This window comes from Salvelinus sp. IW2-2015, linkage group LG11 (genome assembly GCF_002910315.2).
Source record: "Salvelinus sp. IW2-2015 linkage group LG11, ASM291031v2, whole genome shotgun sequence".
Lineage (NCBI taxonomy): Eukaryota > Metazoa > Chordata > Actinopteri > Salmoniformes > Salmonidae > Salvelinus > Salvelinus sp. IW2-2015.
Window position 1 is genome coordinate 29,856,370 of NC_036851.1, and position 22,763 is coordinate 29,879,132.

The 22,763-nt window shown below is 44.0% G+C and overlaps 1 protein-coding gene across 1 annotated transcript in view; it reads left to right on the forward strand.

Annotated features, from left to right (window-relative positions):
- LOC111970142 (disco-interacting protein 2 homolog B-A) overlaps positions 1–22,763 on the forward strand; it is a 78,793-nt gene that overhangs the window by 30,906 nt on the left and 25,124 nt on the right. The window contains 19 exon segments of the mRNA XM_070445630.1: positions 4,646–4,717; positions 9,418–9,597; positions 13,331–13,456; positions 13,615–13,790; positions 13,793–13,979; positions 14,087–14,178; positions 14,180–14,237; positions 15,095–15,214; positions 15,427–15,624; positions 16,825–16,916; positions 17,401–17,511; positions 19,224–19,347; positions 20,788–20,897; positions 20,973–21,075; positions 21,211–21,275; positions 21,384–21,477; positions 21,572–21,691; positions 21,942–22,056; positions 22,288–22,427. Of these exon segments, the coding sequence (XP_070301731.1) occupies positions 4,646–4,717; positions 9,418–9,597; positions 13,331–13,456; positions 13,615–13,790; positions 13,793–13,979; positions 14,087–14,178; positions 14,180–14,237; positions 15,095–15,214; positions 15,427–15,624; positions 16,825–16,916; positions 17,401–17,511; positions 19,224–19,347; positions 20,788–20,897; positions 20,973–21,075; positions 21,211–21,275; positions 21,384–21,477; positions 21,572–21,691; positions 21,942–22,056; positions 22,288–22,427 (2,283 nt within the window).

Here is a 22,763-nt window from a genome sequence, read left to right on the forward strand (position 1 = left end):
TCTCTCAAATGGAAGTGATTTATAAAAGGCCTGTGTTTGAACAGATGGGTAATACACCACCTTGTTGAGCATAGAGGGTCATTACCAGGGTTGCTAAAGTCTGATGTGGGAATTGGGAATCCAACTACAGGCAGTTCAATTATGTTTCTTACCCCGTTTGCCTTCACCATTCCAGGGTTTATGGGTTTGCCTGATTTGTAAGGTGCTATTTGAAAATACGGTGAACAAATGTTCTTACATAATAAAATCTGAATTGGAATTATTTTTATGGAATCGACAGAGAATAAGAGTCGGGGTAAAAAAAAGTGGGAAAAGAACTGCCATCAAAGTGCCTTAAAGTATAAATATTGTATATATTTTTCCCAAACAGATTTTGAGATGTGAAGAATTCAGACAGGAAAAGACAACCACTAAGCGCGTGTGTGTGTGTGTGTGTGTGTGTGTGTGTGTGTGTGTGTGTTGTGGTGTGTGTGTGTGTGTGTGTGTTGTGTGTGTGGTGTGTGTGTGTGTGTGTGTGTGTTGTGTGTGTTGTGTGTGTGGTGTGTGTGTGTGTGTGTGTGTGTGTGTGTGTGTGTGTGTGTGTGTGTGTGTGTGTGTGTGTGTGCGCTACAGTATGAACAAAATGATCACATAGCCGACACACAGTTTCTCCAGTGTAGCAATTGCATTTTAAATAAAGAACACACTGTTGTTTGGAAAGAAGTGGTTACAATTGTGTCATGAAACGATCATTTTTGTTCAAATGAGTCTGTTTGTCCACTGTAGGTTTGGTGCACATAGTAACCTACAGTGCCTTCAGAAAGTATTCACACCCCTTGAATTTTTCCACCTTTTCTTGTGTTACAGCCAGAATTTAAAATTGATAAAATGTAAAAAACACACAATACCCCATAATGTCAAAGTGGAATTATGTTTTGAAAATTAATCAAAAATGAATATCTGAAATGTCTTTAACCCCTTGTCATGGCAAGCCTAAATATGTTCAGGAGTAAAAATGTGCTTAACAAGTCAGAAATACGTTGTATGGACTCACTGTGTGCAATAATCTGGACCCTACAAATCTGCCGGGCTAAACAATCTGGACCCTCTCTTTCTAAAATTATCTGCTGAAATTATTGCAACCCCTATTACTAGCCTGTTCAACCTTCTCTTCGTGTCGTCTGAGATTCCCAAAGATGGAAAGCAGCTGCGGTCATCCCCCTCTTCAAAGGGGGTACACTCTTGACCCAAACTGCTACAGACCTATATCTATTCTACCCTGCCTTTCTAAGGTCTTTGAAAGCCAAGTTAACAAACAGATTACCGACCATATTGAATCTCACCGTACTTTCTCCGCTGTGCCAATTGGTTCAGAGGCTGGTCATGGGTGCACCTCAGCCACGCTCAAGGTCCTAAACAACATCATAACCGCCATCGATAAGAGACATTACTGTGCAGCCGTATTCATCGACCTGGCTAAGGCTTTCGACTCTGTCAATCACAACATTCTTATTGGCAGACTCAACATCCTTGGTTTCTCAAATGATTGCCTCGCTTGGTTCACCAACTACTTCTCTGATAGAGTTCAGTATGTAAAATCGGAGGGCCTGTTGTCCGGACCTCTGGCAGTCTCTATGGGGGTGCCACAGGGTTCAATTCTCAGGCCGACTCTCTTCTCTGTATACATCAATGATGTCGCTCTCGCTGCTAATGATTCTTTGATCCACCTCTACGCAAACGACACCATTCTGTATACCTCTGGCCCTTCTTTGAACACTGTGTTAACTAACCTCCAGATGAGCTTCAATGCCATACAACTCTCCTTCTGTGGCCTCCAACTGCTCTTAAATGCAAGTAAAACTAAATGCATGCTCTTCAACCGATTGCTGCCCGCACCTGCCCGCCCGTCCAGCATCACTACTCTGGACGGTTCTGACTTAGAATATGTGGAAAACTACAAATACCTAGGTGTCTGGTTAGACTGTAAACTCTCCTTCCAGACTCACATTAACCTGTCTAGGACTGGGGAACCCCTCGCCAACAGCCAATGAAATTGCAGAGCGCCAAATTCAATCAACAGAAATCTCATAATTCAACTTTCTCACACATACAAGTATTAGATACCATTTTAAAGATACAATTCTCGTTAATCCAACCACAGTGTCCGATTTCAAAAAAGCTTTTCGGCGAAAGCAGAACATATCATTATGTTAGGTCAGCAACTAGTCACAGAAAGCATACAGCGATTTTCCAACCAAAGAGAGTAGTCACAAAAAGCAGAAATATTGATAAAATTAATCACTAACCTTTGATATTCTTCATCAGATAACACTCACGGGACAACATGTTACACAATACATGTATGTTTTGTTCGATCAAGTTCATATTTATGTCCCAAAACCTCAGTTTACATTTGGCTTTGCCTCCAAAACATCCCGTGAATTTGCACAGAGCCACGTCAAATCACAGAAATACTCATAATAAACATTAATAAAAGATACAAGTGTTATTCACAGATTTAAAGTTATACTTCTCCTTAATGCAACCGCTGTGTCAGATTTCAAAAAAACTTTATGGAAAAAACAAACCATGCAATAATCTGAGTACGGCGCTCAGAGACCAACACAACCCAGGAAGATATCCGCCATGTTGGAGTCAACATAAGTCAGAAATAGCATTATAAATATTCACTTACCTTTGATGATCTTCGTCAGAATGCACTCCCAGGAATCCCAGTTCCACAATAAATGTTTGATTTGTTCCATAAAGTCCATCATTTATGTCCAAATTCCTCCTTGTTGTTCGCGCGTTCAGTACACAATCTAAACTCACGACGCGCGGGCAGGTCCAGACAAAAGTTCAGTCGAAAAGCCATATTACAGTCCGTAGAAACATGTCAAACGAAGTATAGAATCAATCTTTAGGATGTTTTTAACATAATTCTTCAATAATGTTCCAACCGGAGAATTCCTTTGTCTGTAGAAAAGCTATGGAACAGAGCTCGCTCTCACGTGAACGAGTGTCACGAGCTCAAAGCATTCTGACAGACCTCTGACTCATTCCCCTCTCATTCGGCCCCACTTCACAGTAGAAGCATCAGACAAGGTTCTAAAGACTGTTGACATCTAGTGGAAGCGTTAGGAAGTGTAACATGACCCATATCCCACTGTATCCTCAATAGGGAATGAGTTGAAAAACGATCAACCTCAGATTTCCCACTTCCTGGTTGGATTTTTTCTCAGGTTTTTGCCTGCCATATGAGTTCTGTTATACTCACAGACATCATTCAAACAGTTTTCAGAGTGTTTTCTATCCACATATACTAATGATATGCATATATTAGCAACTGGGACTAAGTAGCAGGCAGTTTACTCTGGGCACGCTTTTCATCCAAACGTGAAAATGCTGCCCCATAACAAGTTAAACATCTCCAATCCAAAATTACATCTAGAATCGGCTTCCTATTTCGCAACAAAGCATCCTTCACTCATGCTGCCAAACATACCCTCGTAAAACTGACCATCCTACCGATCCTCGACTTCGGCGATGTCATTTACAAAATAGCATCCAACACTCTACTCAACAAATTGGATGCAGTGCCATCTGTTTTGTCACCAAAGCCCCATATACTACCCACCACTGTGACCTGTATGATCTCGTTGGCTGGCCCTCGCTTCATACTCGTCGCCAAACCCACTGGCTCCAGGTCATCTACAAGTCTCTGCTAGGTAAAGCCCCGCCTTATCTCAGCTCAATGGTCACCATAGCAGCACCCACCCGTAGCACGCGCTCCAGCAGGTATATCTCACTGGTCACCCCCAAAGCCAATTCTTCCAGTTCTCTGCTGCCAATGACTGGAACGAACTGCAAAAATCTCTGAAGCTGGAGACTCTCCCCTCCCTCACTAGCTTTAAGCACCAGCTGTCAGAGCAGCTCACAGATCACTGCACCTGTACATAGCCCATTTGTAAATAGCACATCCAATCTACCGCATCCCCATACTTTATTTATTTATTTATGTATCTAGCTTCTTTGCACCCCAGTATCTCAACTTGCACATTCATCTTCTTCACATCCTACCATTCCAGTGTTTAATTGCTATATTGTAATTACTTTGCCACCATGGCCTATTTATTGCCTTACCTCTCTTATCCTACCTCATTTGCACATGCTGTATATAGATTTTTCTACTGTATTATTGATGGATGTTTGTTTATTCCATTTATAACTCTGTGTTGTTGTATGTGTCGAACTGCTTTGTTTTATCTTGTCCAGGTCGCAGTTGCAAATGAGAACTTGTTCTCAACTAGCCTACCTGGTTAAATAAAGGTGAAATATAATTTAAAAAATGGTGTTTAACATTATTTGTTAATGACTACCTCATCTCTGTACCCCACACATACAATTATCTGTAAGGTCCCTCAGTCGAGTAGTGAATTTCAAGCACAAATTCAACGACAAATACCAGGGAGGTTTTCCAATGCCATTCATTTTAATTACACTATGTAACACCACAAAATGTGGAATAAGTCAAGGGCTGTGAATTCTTTCTGAAGGAACTGTATGTATGTGTACTGTCTGTGGAACTAGTATTGTGTGTGTGTGTGTGTGTTGCATGTTGTGATTGTTTGAACACAATAGTAAACATCACTCTCTTCTTTCTCAGGTGATATCACTCAGAAGGGATATGAGAAGAAAAAGACTAAACTTCTGCTTCCCTTCTTCATGCAAACACCAGGTAAGAAACATTAAGAAACTCTTATCCTGGATACAACATCTCCCCTCTTTTCCCTTTTCCTACTTATAGAATTTGATCCGTGACACTTAGGCCTATGAGAACATACCTTCCATATCCAACTACTCTTTTTGTTTGGTTTTAGTTTATTTACAAAAATCATCATGATGTTCATAATCATAGCTGTTTGGTGATCACTGCTCCCTCTTAGTGGTACCCCCAGTCTTTCCAGACTTTCCTCCAGTCCAGTTCAGAGAAAGACCATTATCCTCTCCTGACAGCCAGACACCACTTCCCTCTTTAGCCCACTAATGATTGTATGCAAATATCAGTTATTCTCGGAAATGACTAAAGCTGCTCCCTTGTTTACAATGTCTTGATGACATAGGGCTCCTGAGTGGCTCAGCGGTCTAAGGCACTGCATCTCAGTGAAAGAGGTGTCACTACAGTCCCTGGTTTGAATCCAGGCTGTATCACACCCGGCTGTGATTGGGAGACCCATAGGGCGGCGCACAATTGGCCAAGCTTCGTCCGGGTTTGGCCGGGGTAGGCCGTCATTGTAAATAAGAATTTGTTCATAACTGACTCATCTAGTTAAATAAAGGAAAATAATATTCTGTTATGGTTAGATGGAACCCTTTTGTAAAGATCTTTATACATTTTATGAAAATATTGTATGTTGTAAAAGCACATGTAGAACCTAATGACATTTTGTAAGATTGTATCAGGTTATAGGATTATTTATTTTTGAGAGTGTGCAATACTCTTTTTATCTTGTGATGTAACATAGCATCACTAACTGACTTCGTCACATAACATCTGACCCGCAATAGCATCTGCTACCCGCAATAGCATCTGCTAAATATGTGTATGTGACCAATAACATTTGATTTGATTTGAAGTTCCCGTTCAAACTGTGAATGAGAGACTGATGAAGTGTGTACAGCCTGTGCAAAAAAACAAAGCAGAGCTCATGCCTTTCATGCCACCTTTTTCAAATCATCATTAGAGTCGCATCATGCAGACTTAGAATGTATTCAAAATCAAAACATATAGCCCAACATTTGTATCACAACAGGGTTGCACATTTTTTAGGGTTGCACATTTTGGGGATAATTAAGAGGTGGAAACTTTCCGTGGGAATTAACTGGAATATATGGGAATTAACGGGAATATATGGGAATTAATATTAATACCATTTAAATGTAGATGTTTTTTTGCATTGGATATATTTACCATGTCATATGGAGACAGAAACATAAACCTTTTACCTTATCATAAGTAGACATAATTGCAAATGATTAAATCCTTACAATAGAAATGTAGAAAACAATTTAGTTACGAATTGAACTTTAATTAAATAAGTTGACTCTTCACATGGGAGGATTTCACTGAACAACAAAAGAAAGGGAATATTGAATGATCCCCAATGATCCATCACATCTCCCAAAAACGTAAAATCTGTAAAATGATAGTCTAGAAACTAAACCTTTGGTGGTCTTCCTCTCAGGCTTCCAAGTCTTCTCCCTGGACCTCCTCAATGTCCACCTCTTGAACATCAGACTCTGAGGCCTCATCTTCACTGTCACTTTCCAACCTTGTTGAGGTTGGCTCGTTGTTAGGCTCAAAAAGCCTCAAATTAGCACGAATGTCCACCAATTTTTCAACCCTTGTATTGGTCAGCCTGTTGCGTGCTTTGGTGTGTATGTTCCCAAACAAGGACCAGTTGCGCTCTGAGGCGGCTGATGTTGTTGGGATTTGGAGGATGATGGAGGCAACAGGGGAAAGTGCCTCAGATCCACAAAGTCCCTTCCACCAGGTGGCTGATGAGATATGTTGGCACGACTGCCATATTGCATCTCCATCCCAAAGCCCTTGCTTGGAAGTATACTTCGCCAGACTGCCAAGAACCTTTCCCTCATCCAGGCCAAAGTGGCGAGACACGGTAGTGATGAGACCACAGGCGTTGTTCATCTCTGCCCTAGACAGGATGCTCTTGCCAGCATACTTGGTGTCCAACATGTACGCTGCGGCTTTTATGGGCTTCAGGCAGACTTCTTCACACTTATTAATGTTTTTTTTATTTTTTTATCAACAGTGAAGTGGGCAGGGCAGTACGGATTTCTTCTCTTACATCTGCAAGCAGAGTCTGAACATCAGACAGGATGGCATTGTCTCCCTCAATCCGTGCAATGGCTACTGCTATAGGTTTCAGGAGTTTCAGGCTGCTTACCACTCTCTCCCAAAATACATCATCCAGGAGGATCCTCTTGATGGGGCTGTCCATATCGGCAGACTGTGATATGGCCATTTCTTGGAGAGACTCCTTCTCCTCCAGGAGACTGTCAAACATGATGACAACACAACCCCATCGGGTGTTACTGGGCAGCTTCAATGTGGTGCCCTTACTCTTCTCACTTTGCTTTGTGAGGTAGATTGCTGCTATAACTTGATGACCCTTCATATACCTAACCATTTCCTTGGCTCTCTTGTATAGTGTATCCATTGTTTTCAGTGCCATGATTCAATGCATGAGCAGCACAGCCAATGGGTGTGATGTGAGGGTAGGACTCCTCCACTTTAGACCAAGCAGCCTTCCTGTTCGCAGCATTGTCTGTCACCAGTGCAAATATCTTCTGTGGTCCAAGGTCGTTGATGACTGCCTTCAGCTCATCTGCAATGTAGAGACTGGTATGTCTGTTGTCCCTTGTGTCTGGGCTCTTGTAGAATACTGGTTGAGGGGTGGAGATGATGTTGTTAATTATTCCTTGCCCACGAACATTCAACCACCCACCACCCATCATAGATGATTGCAATACAGTCTGCTTTCTCTATGATTTGCTTGACTTTCACTTGAACTCTTGTTGAACTCTGCATCCAGCAAATTAGTAGATAAAGCATGTCTGGTTGGAGGGGTGTATGCTGGGCGAAGAACATTCAGAAATCTCTTTCAATACACATTGCCTGTGAGCATCAGAGGTGGTTGTTGCATACACAGCTCGAGCAAGACATTCATCAGCATTTCTCTGACTACTTTCCTCCATTGAGTCAAAAAAACTTTCATAAGGACCATGAGCTGTTGCTATCGATAAGGTGTCTGATTCATCATTTTCACCTCGAATAGAAGTAGAGGGACTTTTCTCAGAGGTTGTGAGTGCTGAGGGAACTTTATGCACTTGGCCAGATATTTCTGCATCTTTGTTGCATTCTTCACATATGATTTGGCACAGTATTTGCAAATATACACAGCTTTTCCTTCTACATTAGCTGCAGTGAAATGTCTCCACACATCAGATAGTGCCCGTGGCATTTTCCTGTAAAGATTAGGAAAAGAATGAGTAAAAAAACAACAAATATAATTCCATGTACAGATAAAGACTTAAGCAGTTTGATTAAACAACTCCTTTGTAAGATAAATGTTTTAAAATTAGATATATATGGACACAGGTGAATAAACACTCCTCAGTTAGCAGGCTCAAGCAAGCGAAAACCCACATGGTATCTAACTAGCAGAAATTGTTAAGTTAGAAAGGATTTAAACATACTTTGCTGTAGGCTACTATTTACAAGTTAACAAAAAATCATCTATGTCATATAAAATATATTCACCCCACCCAGTATTGTAATCAAAACTTACCAGAAAGCATGTAGTCCTTGGCTCAGACAGTGTAGTAGTGTGGGCTCAATAGCATCTCATTAGTGTGCAAGATCTTGAGAATCAGCTGAACATGTGATGGAAGAATGCACTGTGCATGCATTGAATTGGGGATAGATTAACCAAAATATGCCACAAGACCTAGAATTGCCTTATGTGTATCCCACAAAAAAGTTTCACTGTCATAAGCTAACTTTTTTTTATGAATTTAAGCAAAATTCCCCAAATTCCCGGGCTTAACTTCCCATGGAAAATTTCTGTGAAAATCCCTGAAATTTACCGGAACGTTTCCGACCCTTTGCAGCCCTAATCACAACTACAGTTGCATAAATAACTCTAACTTAAACACATAGGAGGACCTTCTTTGTTAACCGCTCAACACAGAATAACTGCATGTACGCACTCCCTCAAATAGTTTTGGAGAAAATATCCTTTCTGTTTTATTCAGCTATGTTCAATCGTATTCTTCATACTATAAAATAATATAAAATAATGCCACGGAATTCTAAGCAAATCTTGTCTGCTAAATTAACTAGTGTAGCCCACAGCCATATGGCATAGCCAGATCAGGGCCTAACCTAAGTCAACTCAGAGTATGCTATTCTGTTCTTCTGAAATATCATTTTTCTTTAGACCAGTCTAAAATAAATAATGGATGTATTGTGATGGTGTAGGTTATATAACATGGATTTATTAGACTTTTCAAAATGGAAATGTTTCAAAGGTCTGCATCAGTGGCTTGTAGGATGTGCGTCGAAGCCCAGAGATGCTAAATATGTTAATTAACGGTCAATTACCGTGAGACCGACAGTTATTTGCTTGACAATCACCAGCTGACAAATTTTCATGACCGCCACAGCCCTAGTCAGGTCAAGGGTCAAGGGAAGAACTGAAAGCGTGGAGAGTTCTGAGCCCTTTCTGTTAGCATCTATGGAAAGGACATCTGTATACATGTACTCTGTGATACATGACCTTCTATATACTATATACTTTGTTTACTGTCTTGTGATCTCCTAATCATCTACTTAATTTTTGTTGTGCTCCCCAGTAGAACCTCCCCCCCCTGCCTATGACCAGCATGCTCCTGGTCCTAGCAACGCCTCTGGCTCCACCCATGTCAGCGCTCACACACAGGCTCCTCCCCCCAGCTCCTCTTCTCGCTACCATGATCGGCGCTCCCGACGACCGCACCGCAGCGGAGGGACCAGGGATGACCGCTACCGATCAGGTGAGCAACAACTTCTCTCCTTACATAAGTTTACATTTTAAATAGACACTTAAAGTCACCTGAGGAAATCCAGTCATAGTCAATAATGTTGAGTTTTTCATTCATGTTAGGTTTGATCTATTCTCTCAGTATTTGATTTAATTTCGATCAATATAACCAGTAATATAGTTTTGAACCATAATTGTCTCAAATACCAATAAAAGGGCAGCACTGCTTTGCGCGTGTGTTTTGGAGTGTGAATACTGTCTGAGGTCATGTGTGTGTGTGTGTCCTGTTGGGTTGTGGAGAAAGAAAAGTAGTCCCTATACTTCTTACAGTGTTCAGCAGCCCCTTTACAGGGGAGCCCAGGAGTCCAGATCCCTCACACTGTGAGCTGGGCTGTGGAGAGAGCAGGGGGAATACTAAACAGGATAGATGAACTCAGAACCATATAATTCTATTGTAGATTCTAAAGATTGCAGGGAAGGATTGTTAGAATGGATCTTTAGATGGTTGAAAAGACACGAAATAACTGATTTCTCTCTCTCTCTCTCTCTCTCTCTCTCTCGCTCTCGCTCTCGCGCTCCTCTCTTCATCCGCTCGCTCCCTTCTTCGTCCGGTCCTTAGTCGCCGCTCATCTCTCTCTCTTCCTGGGGGTTCTAGCGTCGGGTTTCTTTGGTCTCTTTCTCTCCTCCTTAATGGTCCATGTTCTACTCCCGTTTCTCTCTCTATCTTCCTCTCTTCTTTCTCTCGCTGCTTCCTCCTTCTCCTCTCTCTCTCATTCTGTCTCTCCTGTCACTCTCGCCATCCATCCCCTCTCTCCTCTCTCATCTTCGGCTGCCTCTGTTCATCTTCTTCTGTCACTGCACATCGTCCTTCCTCTGTCTCTCCCTGTCTCTGTTCTGCCTCTACTCTGCTCCTGTCTCTCTCATCTCTCATTAATTATCTGCCTTACTCTCTCTCTTCTTCAGTGCTCAGGTTCCTCTCATTCATCTCTCGCTCTCAGTCGCTCTTTTCCTCTCTCTTCTCTCTCTTCTCTCTTGCTCTCTCCTCTCGTCGTATCTGCTGACTCCTCCAGCATCGCTTCTTCTTTCTTCCTCTCCCTTGTCTCTCTGTCTCTCTCGTCTCTCATGTTTTTTCTCTATCTGCTTACTATCGTCTCACACACGTCAAAGTGCTTCGAATATCAACATAAATCACATTAGGTTATGCCTTTAGTGCTCTATCTCCGTCGCAGTGACCGTTTTCGTTACTCTTCCTTCTCTATCCTCTCTCTCCCTTCCCGCTTGTCTGGATCGAAGTCTCTGCATTCATGACTCTTGAGTGTCACTTCTTCTGAGCTCTCTTCGCATTCCTCGTCGAAGCATCACTCTCCATTCCAATAAATCGTCATCGAATGCGTGCCAGTCTGCTGATCATTGTCGCCGGATCGGGCTGAGGACTACCTTGTTGTATAGTAGTTGGATTCCTAGTAGGATCCGTCCTAGTCTAGCCATAGATTCGGATTTTTGCGTCTGTAATCCGTCTTTTTCCTTCTCTCTTCTTCACGTTTCATTTGATCATATCTCTGACGTCACGGGATTCCTGGGGATCTCTTCTCTTCTTCGCTCGCACCACAAGCTGCCCCGCTACCTCGTGACAATTTTGAGCTTGGCAATCTAGGGCAGGAATATATAGAAGGATTGGGGATTAATTCGTTGCGGAGTCGATGTGGATTTATAGATAGTGGATACAGGATTGGAAACTTAAAAAATAGGCATTTGGCATGGAATCATATAATGGAGGCAAATGCATTACCTTATGGAAGGAAAGAGGTGTAAGGAGATGGGAAAAGGCTGATAGACTAGATTAATTACATTAAATACTACGTACTGGATACAAGAGAAATATGCACAGGAGAAGACGCGCAGCGGAGCCGGGAGATACTGCCACAGAGCAATACAAGACAAGGCACATACAGAAGCGAAGAACTAAGAGAGGGGAGGAAGGGATATAAGAAGAGATACGAGGAGGGATAGAAGAAGGAGAGCGGATAAGCAACGAGCGGAGATCACAGGAGAACGACAAACAGCTACTGAGGGTGCATTTAGTCACTACTATAACATCAAAATGACACACACCACACACGCACTCCAAGCACCACATCGAGCAGAGGCGACAGTGATGGCACAGGGGCACGAGGGCGGCGAGGGAAGCGACATCAAACGAGAGGAACAGGCGAGGGTGTGGGGCAAGAGATGTATGAATTAGCCTGTCAGCAATATTTATTGCGACTGTTTGAGATCCAGAGGGCTCTGTCTTGTGTGGCACGTCGTTATGTAGCCTATTAGACAGTTTACATAGGGTGTGTTGGAAAGGTAGCAGCCAGGTGTGTGGACTAGTTGCCTAGAGACCGAACGGACTGCATCCTGAGCCACGAGTGGTGATGTGTATTGTAGTTCGTGCTAATTGGCTTTGTTAGTTGCAACGTGTGGGGCCGGAGAGGTGGGAGAGGGACGCCTTACAATGTTAAACTTTTTTAACCACCCGGCACACTCACTAACTATATCCACGGAGACGCCTCTCGGCCGTCTAGACATATGTTGATGGTCTATCTCTTCATGTTTCTTCTGATGTGTATGGCATACAGGAAGAATGGAGAGTGAGGGACAGTAAGAACTCGAAGGGGTGCCATAGTATGATGGTCGTTTAAGGCATGACAGATATTAAGACTAGTCTTAGCATTTGATGATCTCGAAAGAATTTCAAATGTTATCCTTGTGACATGCTATTGTGGTGTTTGGTTAGTCGATTAAAAGTGTTGTTTTGATGATGGTTTAATGTAGAATCTGCTCGTGTAGCTCATGTTATTTGATTGTAACTATCCAATGAGAGCGGAAATGTATCTGAGGTACTGTAGGTTGAGCACGGTCTTGTCTTGCTAGCGAAGGGTCTCATCATCTCTACCTCTGTGTGTTGTGTGGTGTGTGTGGGTGATGTTGGTTGGGGGGGGCGAGGTCTGGGAAGGAGAGGAGTTAGGATGGCAAGGTACGGTGAATTTAGGTGGGGGTGTTTTGGGATATGGGTTCTGGAGATGTTGTTGGTACATGCACCGTGGGTGTCCTGTGTTACTGTGGTGGGTGCGTGCATGTGTGTATGTACAGTGCCTTCAGAAAGTATTCACACCCCTGACTTTTTCCACGTTTTGTTGTTACAAAGTGCAATTAAAAATGATTTTAATTGTAATTTTTTTGTCAATGATGTACACAAAATACACTGTAATGTCAAAGTGAAAGAAAAATGTGAACATTTATAAAAAATCGATGGAAAATAAAACATGAATATATCTTGATTAGATAAGTATTCCAAAACGTCAAGGGGTGTGCTGTGAATACTTTCCAAAGGTAAGGGATGGGTGAGGATGGTAATAGACCCTCTCTCCAGCACACAAACAGTGGTTTCCTGTTACAGCAGGACCTAACTGGCGTCTCTTCTCCTCTGATGGTTAAAAGTCAAACGTCACTTCAGCTTTTACTGTTTTGACAGAACACTGATTGTCTTTATGCATCAATATCTATGGAATAACGATTATTGAAAGGTCTCCGTCATTGGCAGTTTCACTTAGATTTCAGAAGAAATCTGTAAAACTCAACTTTATCTGTGGGTGTTCTCATGTTCAAGTTCTTCCTCTCCATCCCTATCTGAGCATCCAAATTCTAAAGGGTCATTTCTTCTTCTTGCCTTCTTCTCCTCTCTCTCTCTCTTGTTGCCTCAGATATCCACACAGAGACGGTGCAGGCTGCATTGGCCAAACACAAGGAGGAGAAGATGGCACTGCCCATGCCCACCAAACGCCGCTCCACCTACGTCCAGTCGCCCGTCATCAACTGTACCCCACCAGGTAGCGTAGGACTGACCCCCTCAAATCAGCCTGACTGCTTCTATTTCCTCAGGAACAGCCTACGTAAGCTTTATTGTTAGTACTGTAGAGTTTAATCCTAATGTCACACGCTCTCTTTCTAATTCTCTCCATCTCTCTTACGCTTTCTCCTATCTCAGACTCGTCGTCAGGTTCAGAGAATGAGGGTGCTCTGCTGAGGCAGTCGTCAGTGGGAGCCGATTTGGAGGCTCTGGACACTCCCTCTCTGCTGCAGCCCCCCAGTCTGCAGAGCCCTGACTCCTGGATCAACCACTCTGTCCAAAGCTCGTCCACCTCCTCCTCTGCCTCCTCCACCCTTGTCCCATGGAGAAGGGCAAGCCCCAGCCTCAACCATCCCAGCCCCAAGCCCAGCCCCAGTACAAGCCCCAGTACAAGCCCAGTACAAGCCCCAGTATCAGCCCCAATATCAGCCGCATAGCTACCAAGCCACAACTACAGCCACAGCATCCAGTCAAGCTGACATTGCTGGCTCACGCACGCATCGGTTAAGATATGTCCTCATGATCAAACAACACTAGGTAACGTCCATGACCTGTCACCCATATATTAGGTAAAACTGAAGCAGATTAAAATCACCCTCCTTCCTCCCAGGCCCTTCAGAGAACAGTGCCCCCCCAGATGTGACAACAGCGGGCCCTCCAGGCCAGAACTTCTCTCAGGTGGACCGCCCAACAACCCTATCCCGGGGTCCGGGGGATGAGCCGCGGACAGAGTCGCTCCGGCATGATGGAGACAGCCGACGGTAGGAATAGCATCTTTATTAAGGTCACTGTGTGTGTGTGTGTGTGTGTTGTGTGCTGTGTTTGTGTGTGTGTGTGTGTGTGTGTGTGTGTGTTGTGTGTGTGTGTGTGTGTGTGTGTGTGTGTGTGTGTGTGTGTGTGATGGGTCACTTAGGAGTACGGAGTGATAAAGTGTGATGTATGTTGTGAGATTGTGAGTGTGTGTCCTCGTCGATTTATACAATTTTCATTTTCCATTGGAATAACTTTTTTGAAGTAATAAGTATTTTTTCTTGAATAACATTTTGCTTTCCGACTGGCGCCATATCATTAACCAAACCATGTTGTTTTATTTTCTTCTGGCCTTTTTCCACCCTGTCGCATGTTATTTTGACTGGCAATAGGTAACAGAAGAGGTAACACATTCCCTATGAGAATATATACGTCTGTGTACTGTTTGTGCCTTTGTGACTTGTTCTTACCCTCTGTACCGTATGATTTTAGGGAGAATAGTAGATCTCTGAAACCAGAACCATCCTCTGAAACTGATGAATCCTCATGTGTTTTCCTGTTATGAATCCAATGATTCCTATTCCCTTCTACCTCACTCTGACCCTCCCAGTCCTGGTGTAGAGGGAGCCCTTTGTCTACTGGCTTTCATTCTAAAAATAATTTAAGAATTGACCACCCCCAGGGGCCAGCTTGCAGTGGGAAATTATGATGTCGATTAAAAACTAGCAGACTGAGAGTGGAGAAATGTTCTAGCGAAATCTGGCAAGCCAGAGTTGTGTGTGAAATCAAGACTTTGTGTATCGGGGCAGGGAGAGTGTGTATGTGTGTTTGACAGTGTTTGTCGGACCACCCACCCCCCACCCTCCAGGTGTCCCGGTTAACAGCAGGGTGTCCACTAAGATTCAGCAGCTGCTCAACACCTTGAAGAGGCCCAAGAGGCCCCCCCTCAGTGAGTTCTTCATGGACGACCAGGAGGAAATTGTAGAGGGTGAGTCACCATTTATTCTTCCATCAGTAGATCTCTCTTAGCTTGGTCCCAGATCTGTTAGTGCAGTCTTGCCAACTCCAGTCAGCACAAACAGATCTGGGATCAGACTATATCTCTGTCAATGTCACCTACAATATTTTCATGTCCACCCCTCTGTACCAACCTCAAAGGTGCTCTCTGGTTAATACTGCTCCCCCCGTCTCCTCCTCCAGTGCCTCAGCCGGACCCCAACACCCCGCGGCCAGAGGGACATCAGATCATCCCAGTGAAGGGGGAGCCCCTGGGGGTGGTCAGTAACTGGCCCCCTGCCCTCCAGGCTGCCCTGGTTCGCTGGGGGGCCACACAGGGCAAGAGCCCTGCCCTCACCGCCTTGGACATCACTGGCAAACCCCTGTACACACTGACATACGGTAAGAAACTTGGCCCACACACAAACCCCTGTACACACTGACATACGGTAAGAAACTTGGCCCACAGACAAACCCCTGTACACACTGACGTACGGTAAGAAACCTGTGGCCCAGCACACAAACCCCTGTACAACCACTGACATAGCCGGTAAGAAACTTGGCCCAACACACAAAACCCCTGTACACACTGACGTACGGTAAGAAAACTTGGCCCACACACAAACCCCTGTACACACTGGACAGACGGTAAGAAACTTGGCCCACACACAAACCCCTGGACACACTGACGTACGGTAAGAAAAACTTGGCCCCACACACAAAACCCTGTACACACTGACATACGGTAAGAAACTTGGCCACACACAAAACCCCTGTACAACACTGACTACGGTTAAAGAAACTTGGCCCACACACAAACCCCTGTACACACTGACATACGGTAAGAAAACTTGGCCCACACACAAACCCCTGTACACACTGACGTACGTAAGAAACTTGGCCCACACACAAAACCCTGGACACACTGACATACGGTAAGAAACTTGGCCCACACACAACGATACACCGACGTGTAAGACACTTCCACCAACCTGTCAACTGAACTACGGTAAGAAACTTGGCCCACAAACACAAACCCCTGTACCACACTGGAACGTACGGTTAAAAACTTGGCCCACACACAAACCCCGTACACCACTGAGTACGGTAAGAGAACTTGGGCCCCACACACAAAAACCCCTGTACACACTTGACATACTGTTTTTATGGTAAGAAACTTGGCCCACACACAAACCCCTGTACACACTGACGTACGGTAAGAAACTTGGCCCACACACAAACCTCTGTACACACTGACGTACGGTAAGAAACTTGGCCCACACACAAACCCCTGTACACACTGACGTACGGTACGTCACAGTCTTAACCCCCTCATGGTAATACGATTGCTTACATTTAAATAACTCTACTTACTCTATAGGGAGGTTCAAGGTCTGTCCCTGGATCATTTATTTCTTATATTATTTCAGGTTATTGTTGGTACTATACTGTAGACATGGTGTGGATAGAGTAATCAAAGTAATGGAGGGTTATGAGAGGAGGAGTATGAGATTGATTGTCAGAGTTTGCCACTGTTATTTACGATGCCCGTCCTCCCTCTTTCCTCTCTCCTCCTCCCTCCTCCCCTTCTCCCTCCATCAGGAAAGCTGTGGAGCCGCAGTGTGAAGCTGGCCTACACCCTCCTCAATAAACTGGGGACCAAGAACGAGCAGGTCCTCAAGCCTGGGGACAGGGTGAGACACACCGACTCACGCTACTTCTACTTCCCTCTGTGTCGTAATGATATAGCGTCAAAACAATCCCATAAATTAAAGCTGCAATATGTAACTTTTTGGGCAATCTGACCAAATTCACATAGACATTTTTGTTATAGATCTGTCATTCTCATTGAGCACATGTCTAAGAAGCGGTAGATATATTCTACGTGCACTATTTCTATGCTTCCCGTGCTTAAGTTTTTCATCTTTTAATTTCGGTTTTGTACACCAGCTTCAAACAGCTGAAAATACAATATTTTAGCTTATAGAAAATATATTTGATAATGGTTTAGATGGTACAATGATTCTCTACACTACAGAATACTTGCTTGTTTTTTCACATAAACTGAAATGAGGCGAACTATTTGAACTTTAGCAACCAGGAAATGGCGGAGCGATTTCTGCATAGTGGACCTTTAAGGTCCATACATCAACTTTTTATTTTTTTTTCTTCCTGTAGGTGGCTCTAGTGTACCCTAACAGTGACCCTGGGATGTTTTTGGTGGCCTTCTATGGCTGCCTGCTGGCTGAGGTCATCCCTGTCCCTATAGAGGTACCTCTGTCTCGCAAGGTAAGGGACATGCCATTGGAACTTATTCAAACTCACATTGACATGCTGTTACAGTGCCTTGCAAAAGTATTCATCCCCCTTGGCGTTTTTCCTATTTTGTTGCATTGCAACCTGTAATTTAAATAGATTTTTATTTGGATTTCATGTAATGGACATACAAAAAAAAGTCAAAATTGGTGAAGTGAAATAAAAAAAAAATTACTTGTTTCAAAAAACGGAAAAGTGGTGCGTGCATATGTATTTGCTATGAAGCCCCGAAATAAGATCTGGTGCAACCAATTACGTTCAGAAGTCACATGATTAGTTAAATAAATTCCACCTGTGTGCAATCTAAGTGTCACATGATCTGTAACATGATCTCAGTATATATACACCTGTTCTGAAAGGCCCTAGAGTCTGCAACGCCACTAAGCAAGGGGCACCATGAAGACCAAGGAGCTCTCCAAACAGGTCAGGGACAAAGTTGTGGAGAAGTACAGATCAGTGTTAGGTTATAAAAAAATATCAGAAACTTTGAACATCCACAGAGCACCATTAAATCCATTATTAAAATTAGAAAGAATATGGCACCACAACAAACCTGCAAAGAGAGGGCCGCCCACCAAAACTCACGGGCCAGGCAATGAGGGCATTAATCAGAGAGGCAACAAAAAGACCAAAGATAACCCTGAAGGAGCTGCAAAGCTCCACAGCGGAGATCGGAGTATCTGTCCATAGAACCACTTTAAGCCGTACATTCCACATAGCTGGGCTTTACGGAAGAGTGGACAGAAAAAAGCCATTGCTTAAAGAAAAAAAATAAGCAAACACGTTTGGTGTCTGCCAAAAGGCATGTGGGAGACTCCCCAAACATTTGGAAGAAGGTACTCTGGTCAGATGAGACAAAAATTGAGCTTTTTGGCCATCAAGGAAAACGCTATGTCTGGCGCAAACCCAACACCTCTCATCACCCCGAGAACAGCATCCCCACAGTGAAGCATGGTGGTGGCAGCATCATGCTTTGGGGATGTTTTTCATCGGCAGGGACTGGGAAACTGGTCAGAATTGAAAGAAGGATGGCGCTAAATACAAGGAAATTCTTGTGGGAAACCTATTTCAATCTTCCAGAGAGTTGAGACTGGGACGGAGGTTCTCCTTCCAGCAGGACACTGACCCTAAGCATACTGCTAAAGCAACACTCAAATGGTTTATTAAGGGGAAACATTTAAATGTCTTGGAACGGCCTAGTCAAAGCCCAGACCTCAATCCAATTGAGAATCTGTGGTATGACTTAAAGATTGCTGTACACCAGATGAACCCATCCAATTTGAAGGAGCTAGAGCAGTTTTGCCTTGACGAATGAGCAAAAATCCCAGTGGCTAGATGTGCCCAGCTTATAGAGACATACCCCAAGAGACTTGCAGCTGTAATTACTGCAAAAGGTGTCTCTAAAAAATATTAACTTTGGGGGGGATGAATAGTTATGCACGCTCAAGTTTTCTGTTTTTTTGTCTTATTTCTTGTTTGTTTCACAATAAAACAATATTCTGCATCTTCAAAGTGGTAGGCATGTTGTGTAAATCAAATGATACAAACCCCCCAAAAAATCTATTTTAATTCCAGGTTGTAAGGCAACAAAATAGGAAAAATGCCAGGGGGGGTGAATACTTTCGCAAGCCACTGTATATCTGCTCTGTGATTGACTCCATTTCTCATTGTTGTTCTGCCACCAGGATGCAGGCAGTAGTCAGGTGGGCTTCCTGCTGGGCAGCTGTAGTGTGAGTTTGGCCCTGACCAGTGAGATCTGTCTGAAGGGACTTCCCAAGATGCCCACCGGAGAGATTCTACAGTTTAAAGGTCAGGAGCTGCCTCTATTACTGTCCGTGTTCCAGAGCATCAATGTCAAATCAAATTTTATTGGTCACATACACATGGTTAGTAGATATTAATGTGAGTGTAGCAAAATGCTTGTGCTTCTAGTTCTGACCATGCAGTAATATCTAACAAGGCTGCATTCATTGTAGCTGGGGAGCTGGGGATTTTAACAAGGCTAATCTGAAAACAAGACTCCCTAAATTCTATCAGCATATCGATTGTGCTACCAGTGCTGGTAAAACCCTGGATCATTGTTATTCTAACTTCCGCGACGCATATAAGGCCCTCCCCCGCACTCCTTTCGGAAAAGCTCACCACGACTTCATTTTGTTGCTTCCAGCCTACAGACAGAAACTAAAACAAGAAGCTCCCGCGCTCAGGTCTGTTCAACGCTGGTCCGACCAATCTGATTCCACGCTTCAAGACTGCTTCGATCACGTGGATTGGGATATGTTCCGCATTGCGTCCAACAACAACATTGACGAATACGCTGATTCGGTGAGCGAGTTCATTAGAAAGTGCATCGGCGACGTTATACCCACAGCAACGATTAAAACATTCCCAAACCAGAAACCGTGGATTGATGGCAGCATTTGTGCGAAACTGAAAGCGCGAACATCACTGATGCACTTGCTAATTAACTTGCTCACCGAATCAGCGTATACATCAATGTTGTTGTTCGACGCTATCCGGAACATATCCCAGTCCACGTGATCGAAGCAATCTTGAAGCGTGGAATCAGATTGGTCGGACCAACGTTGAACAGACCTGAGCATAGGCGTTTCCTGTTTTAGTTTCTGTCTATAAACTGGGAGCAACAAAATGGAGTCGTGGTCAGATTTTCCGAAAGGAGGGCGAGGGAAGGCTTTGTATGCGTTGCGGAAGTTAGAGTAACAATGATTCAGAAATTTGCCAGCCCGGGTCGCGCATTCGATATGCTGATACAATTTAGGGAGCCTTGTTTTCAGATTAGCCTTGTTAAAATCCCCAACTACAATAAATGCACCCTCAAGATATGTGGTTTCCAGTTTTCATAGAGTCCAATTAAGTTCCTTGAGGGCCGTCGAGGTATCTGCTTGGGGGGGATATACACGACTGTGATTATAATCGAAGAGAATTCTCTTGGTAGATAATGCGGTTGGCAAGGAATTCTAGGTTAGGAGACCTATTATTTGTAGATCAGTCAGCTCTTGCTCCGTCACAGCTGACTGACTAAGTAAACTGACTGATCTACAAATAATAATGAGTAGTTATTTAGGAAGCCTGGTGGTTTTAGTCATCGAGTCGGCGACTGCAATCTGGTCGATCTCAAACACAACTATTGTCTCTAGAGATCCAAATGTGATACCTTTCCTCTTTCGCTACGAGTCTCTTTTTAATGAAGTTGATTGGCTGGTGTATGATATTGACTGTCTCTTATAGGCTGGCCTCGGCTAAAGTGGGTGGTGACAGATTCCAAGTACCTCACCAAACCTGGCAAGGACTGGCAGCCCCACATCCCTACAGCGAACACTGACCCTGCATACATAGAGGTGAAATGTGTGTGCACATGCATATGTGTGTACTCCTAATCTAATCCTAAATAATTGTGTTTTCTCTCCCTCTAGTACAAGGCTAGTAAGGAGGGCACAGTGATGGGTGTGGCTGTGTCTAAGGTGGCCATGTTGACCCATTGCCAAGCACTGACCCAGGCCTGCAACTACTGTGAGGGTGAGGAACTACTCTATATGAGAGAGGCATACTCTATCGTGAGAGTAAGTTTATGGCATCTTTATGAGGATGATACACAGGGAACAAGTGTTTAAAGGATGCTTCTCATAGGGACTTCTCTGTTTCTGTTCTTAGGTGAGACATTAGTGAACGTTCTGGACTTTAAAAAGGACATGGGCCTGTGGCATGGAGTTCTCACGGTGAGAGTGTGTGGGTGTTTGTCGATGGGGGGGATAATAGTTACTGGTAAATTGATTTCATATCATATGTATTTCCATTTAATAAGTTGTATTTTGTTGTTCTTTCAGAGTGTAATGAACAGGATCCACACCATCAGTGTGCCCTACGCTGTGATGAAGGCTTGCCCTCTCTCCTGGGTTCAGAGGGTCCACATACACAAAGGTAGTTACACCACCTCCACAACTCTCTCTCTCTGTGTGACCATGAGAACACTGTGAGGTTAATGTACTCATTTGTCCCTCCTCTTCCCTCGTAGCGCGCGTTGCCTTGGTGAAGTGTCGTGACCTGCACTGGGCCATGATGGCACACAGGGAACAGAGGGACACCAGTCTGGCATCACTGCACATGCTCATCGTTGCTGATGGAGCCAACCCCTGTGAGTATGAAATGTAGTCCATGCAGGGAAATGTAGTCTCTGGAAGCCACACTGGAACTACAGGTGGCAGACATGCTTGGAACTGGTCTGCATGGCAACTTCCAGGCAGTCAGTGGGGCTGACATAGAGCAAACGTCCCACATGCAATAGGACAATTGCAAGTGAAAAACAAAGCCCTGTATGGTTAGAATAGATACCCTCTAAAAATGGTCAGTGTTATGAGATGTCTCTATCTGTGTCTCTCCCTTAGGGTCGGTGTCATCCTGTGATGCCTTCCTCAACGTGTTCCAGATCCACGGGTTGAAGCCAGAGGTCATTTGTCCCTGTGCCACCTCCCCTGAGGCCATGACGGTGGCCATTCGCAGGTAGGATACCTGATGGGTCTTCATGGCGAATGTAACAGTTTTTGTTTTGTTTTGCTAATTGGCAAAAATGTGTTTGTAGTGTCCTGATTTGCCTCTGGAAAAATGGGAGTAAATTAAAGTTACATACTGCACCTTCAATGATTGAAAGCATGTATGGATAAAAGGATCGTCTTTCGGGACTATGTGTATACTCTTCTGTAAAATCCCTGTCCTGTGCCCCTCTGTGTGCAGGCTGGGGGTTCCGGGGATGCCCCTCCCAGCCAGGGCCATCCTCTCCATGGGGGGTCTAAGTCACGGGGTCATCAGGGTCAACGCGGAGGACAAAAACTCTGCCCTCACCGTGCAGGACGTGGGTCACGTGATGCCTGGAGGTGAGGAGAGGGGATAGTGGGTGCACAGTGTAGAAGAGCGAGAGAAATGGGAAAGATATCAGGAGTGAAATCCATTTGTATGTGTGTAACTGGCTTAGAAGTCTCAGGCCTGGCTACAGTCACTCATCACGAGAGTGGGATTCCAAATCACCTCCACGGCATGTCCATTTTGTTTCTTTATGTGTAAATAGGTTTCTGCATTATTGTGTGCATCTGACTGTCTCTGTATCTCTGTGTATAATGAAGCCTGTCTCTGTGTCTGCAGCTCTGATGTGTATAGTGAAGCCTGTCTCTGTGTCTGCAGCTCTGATGTGTATAGTGAAGCCTGTCTCTGTG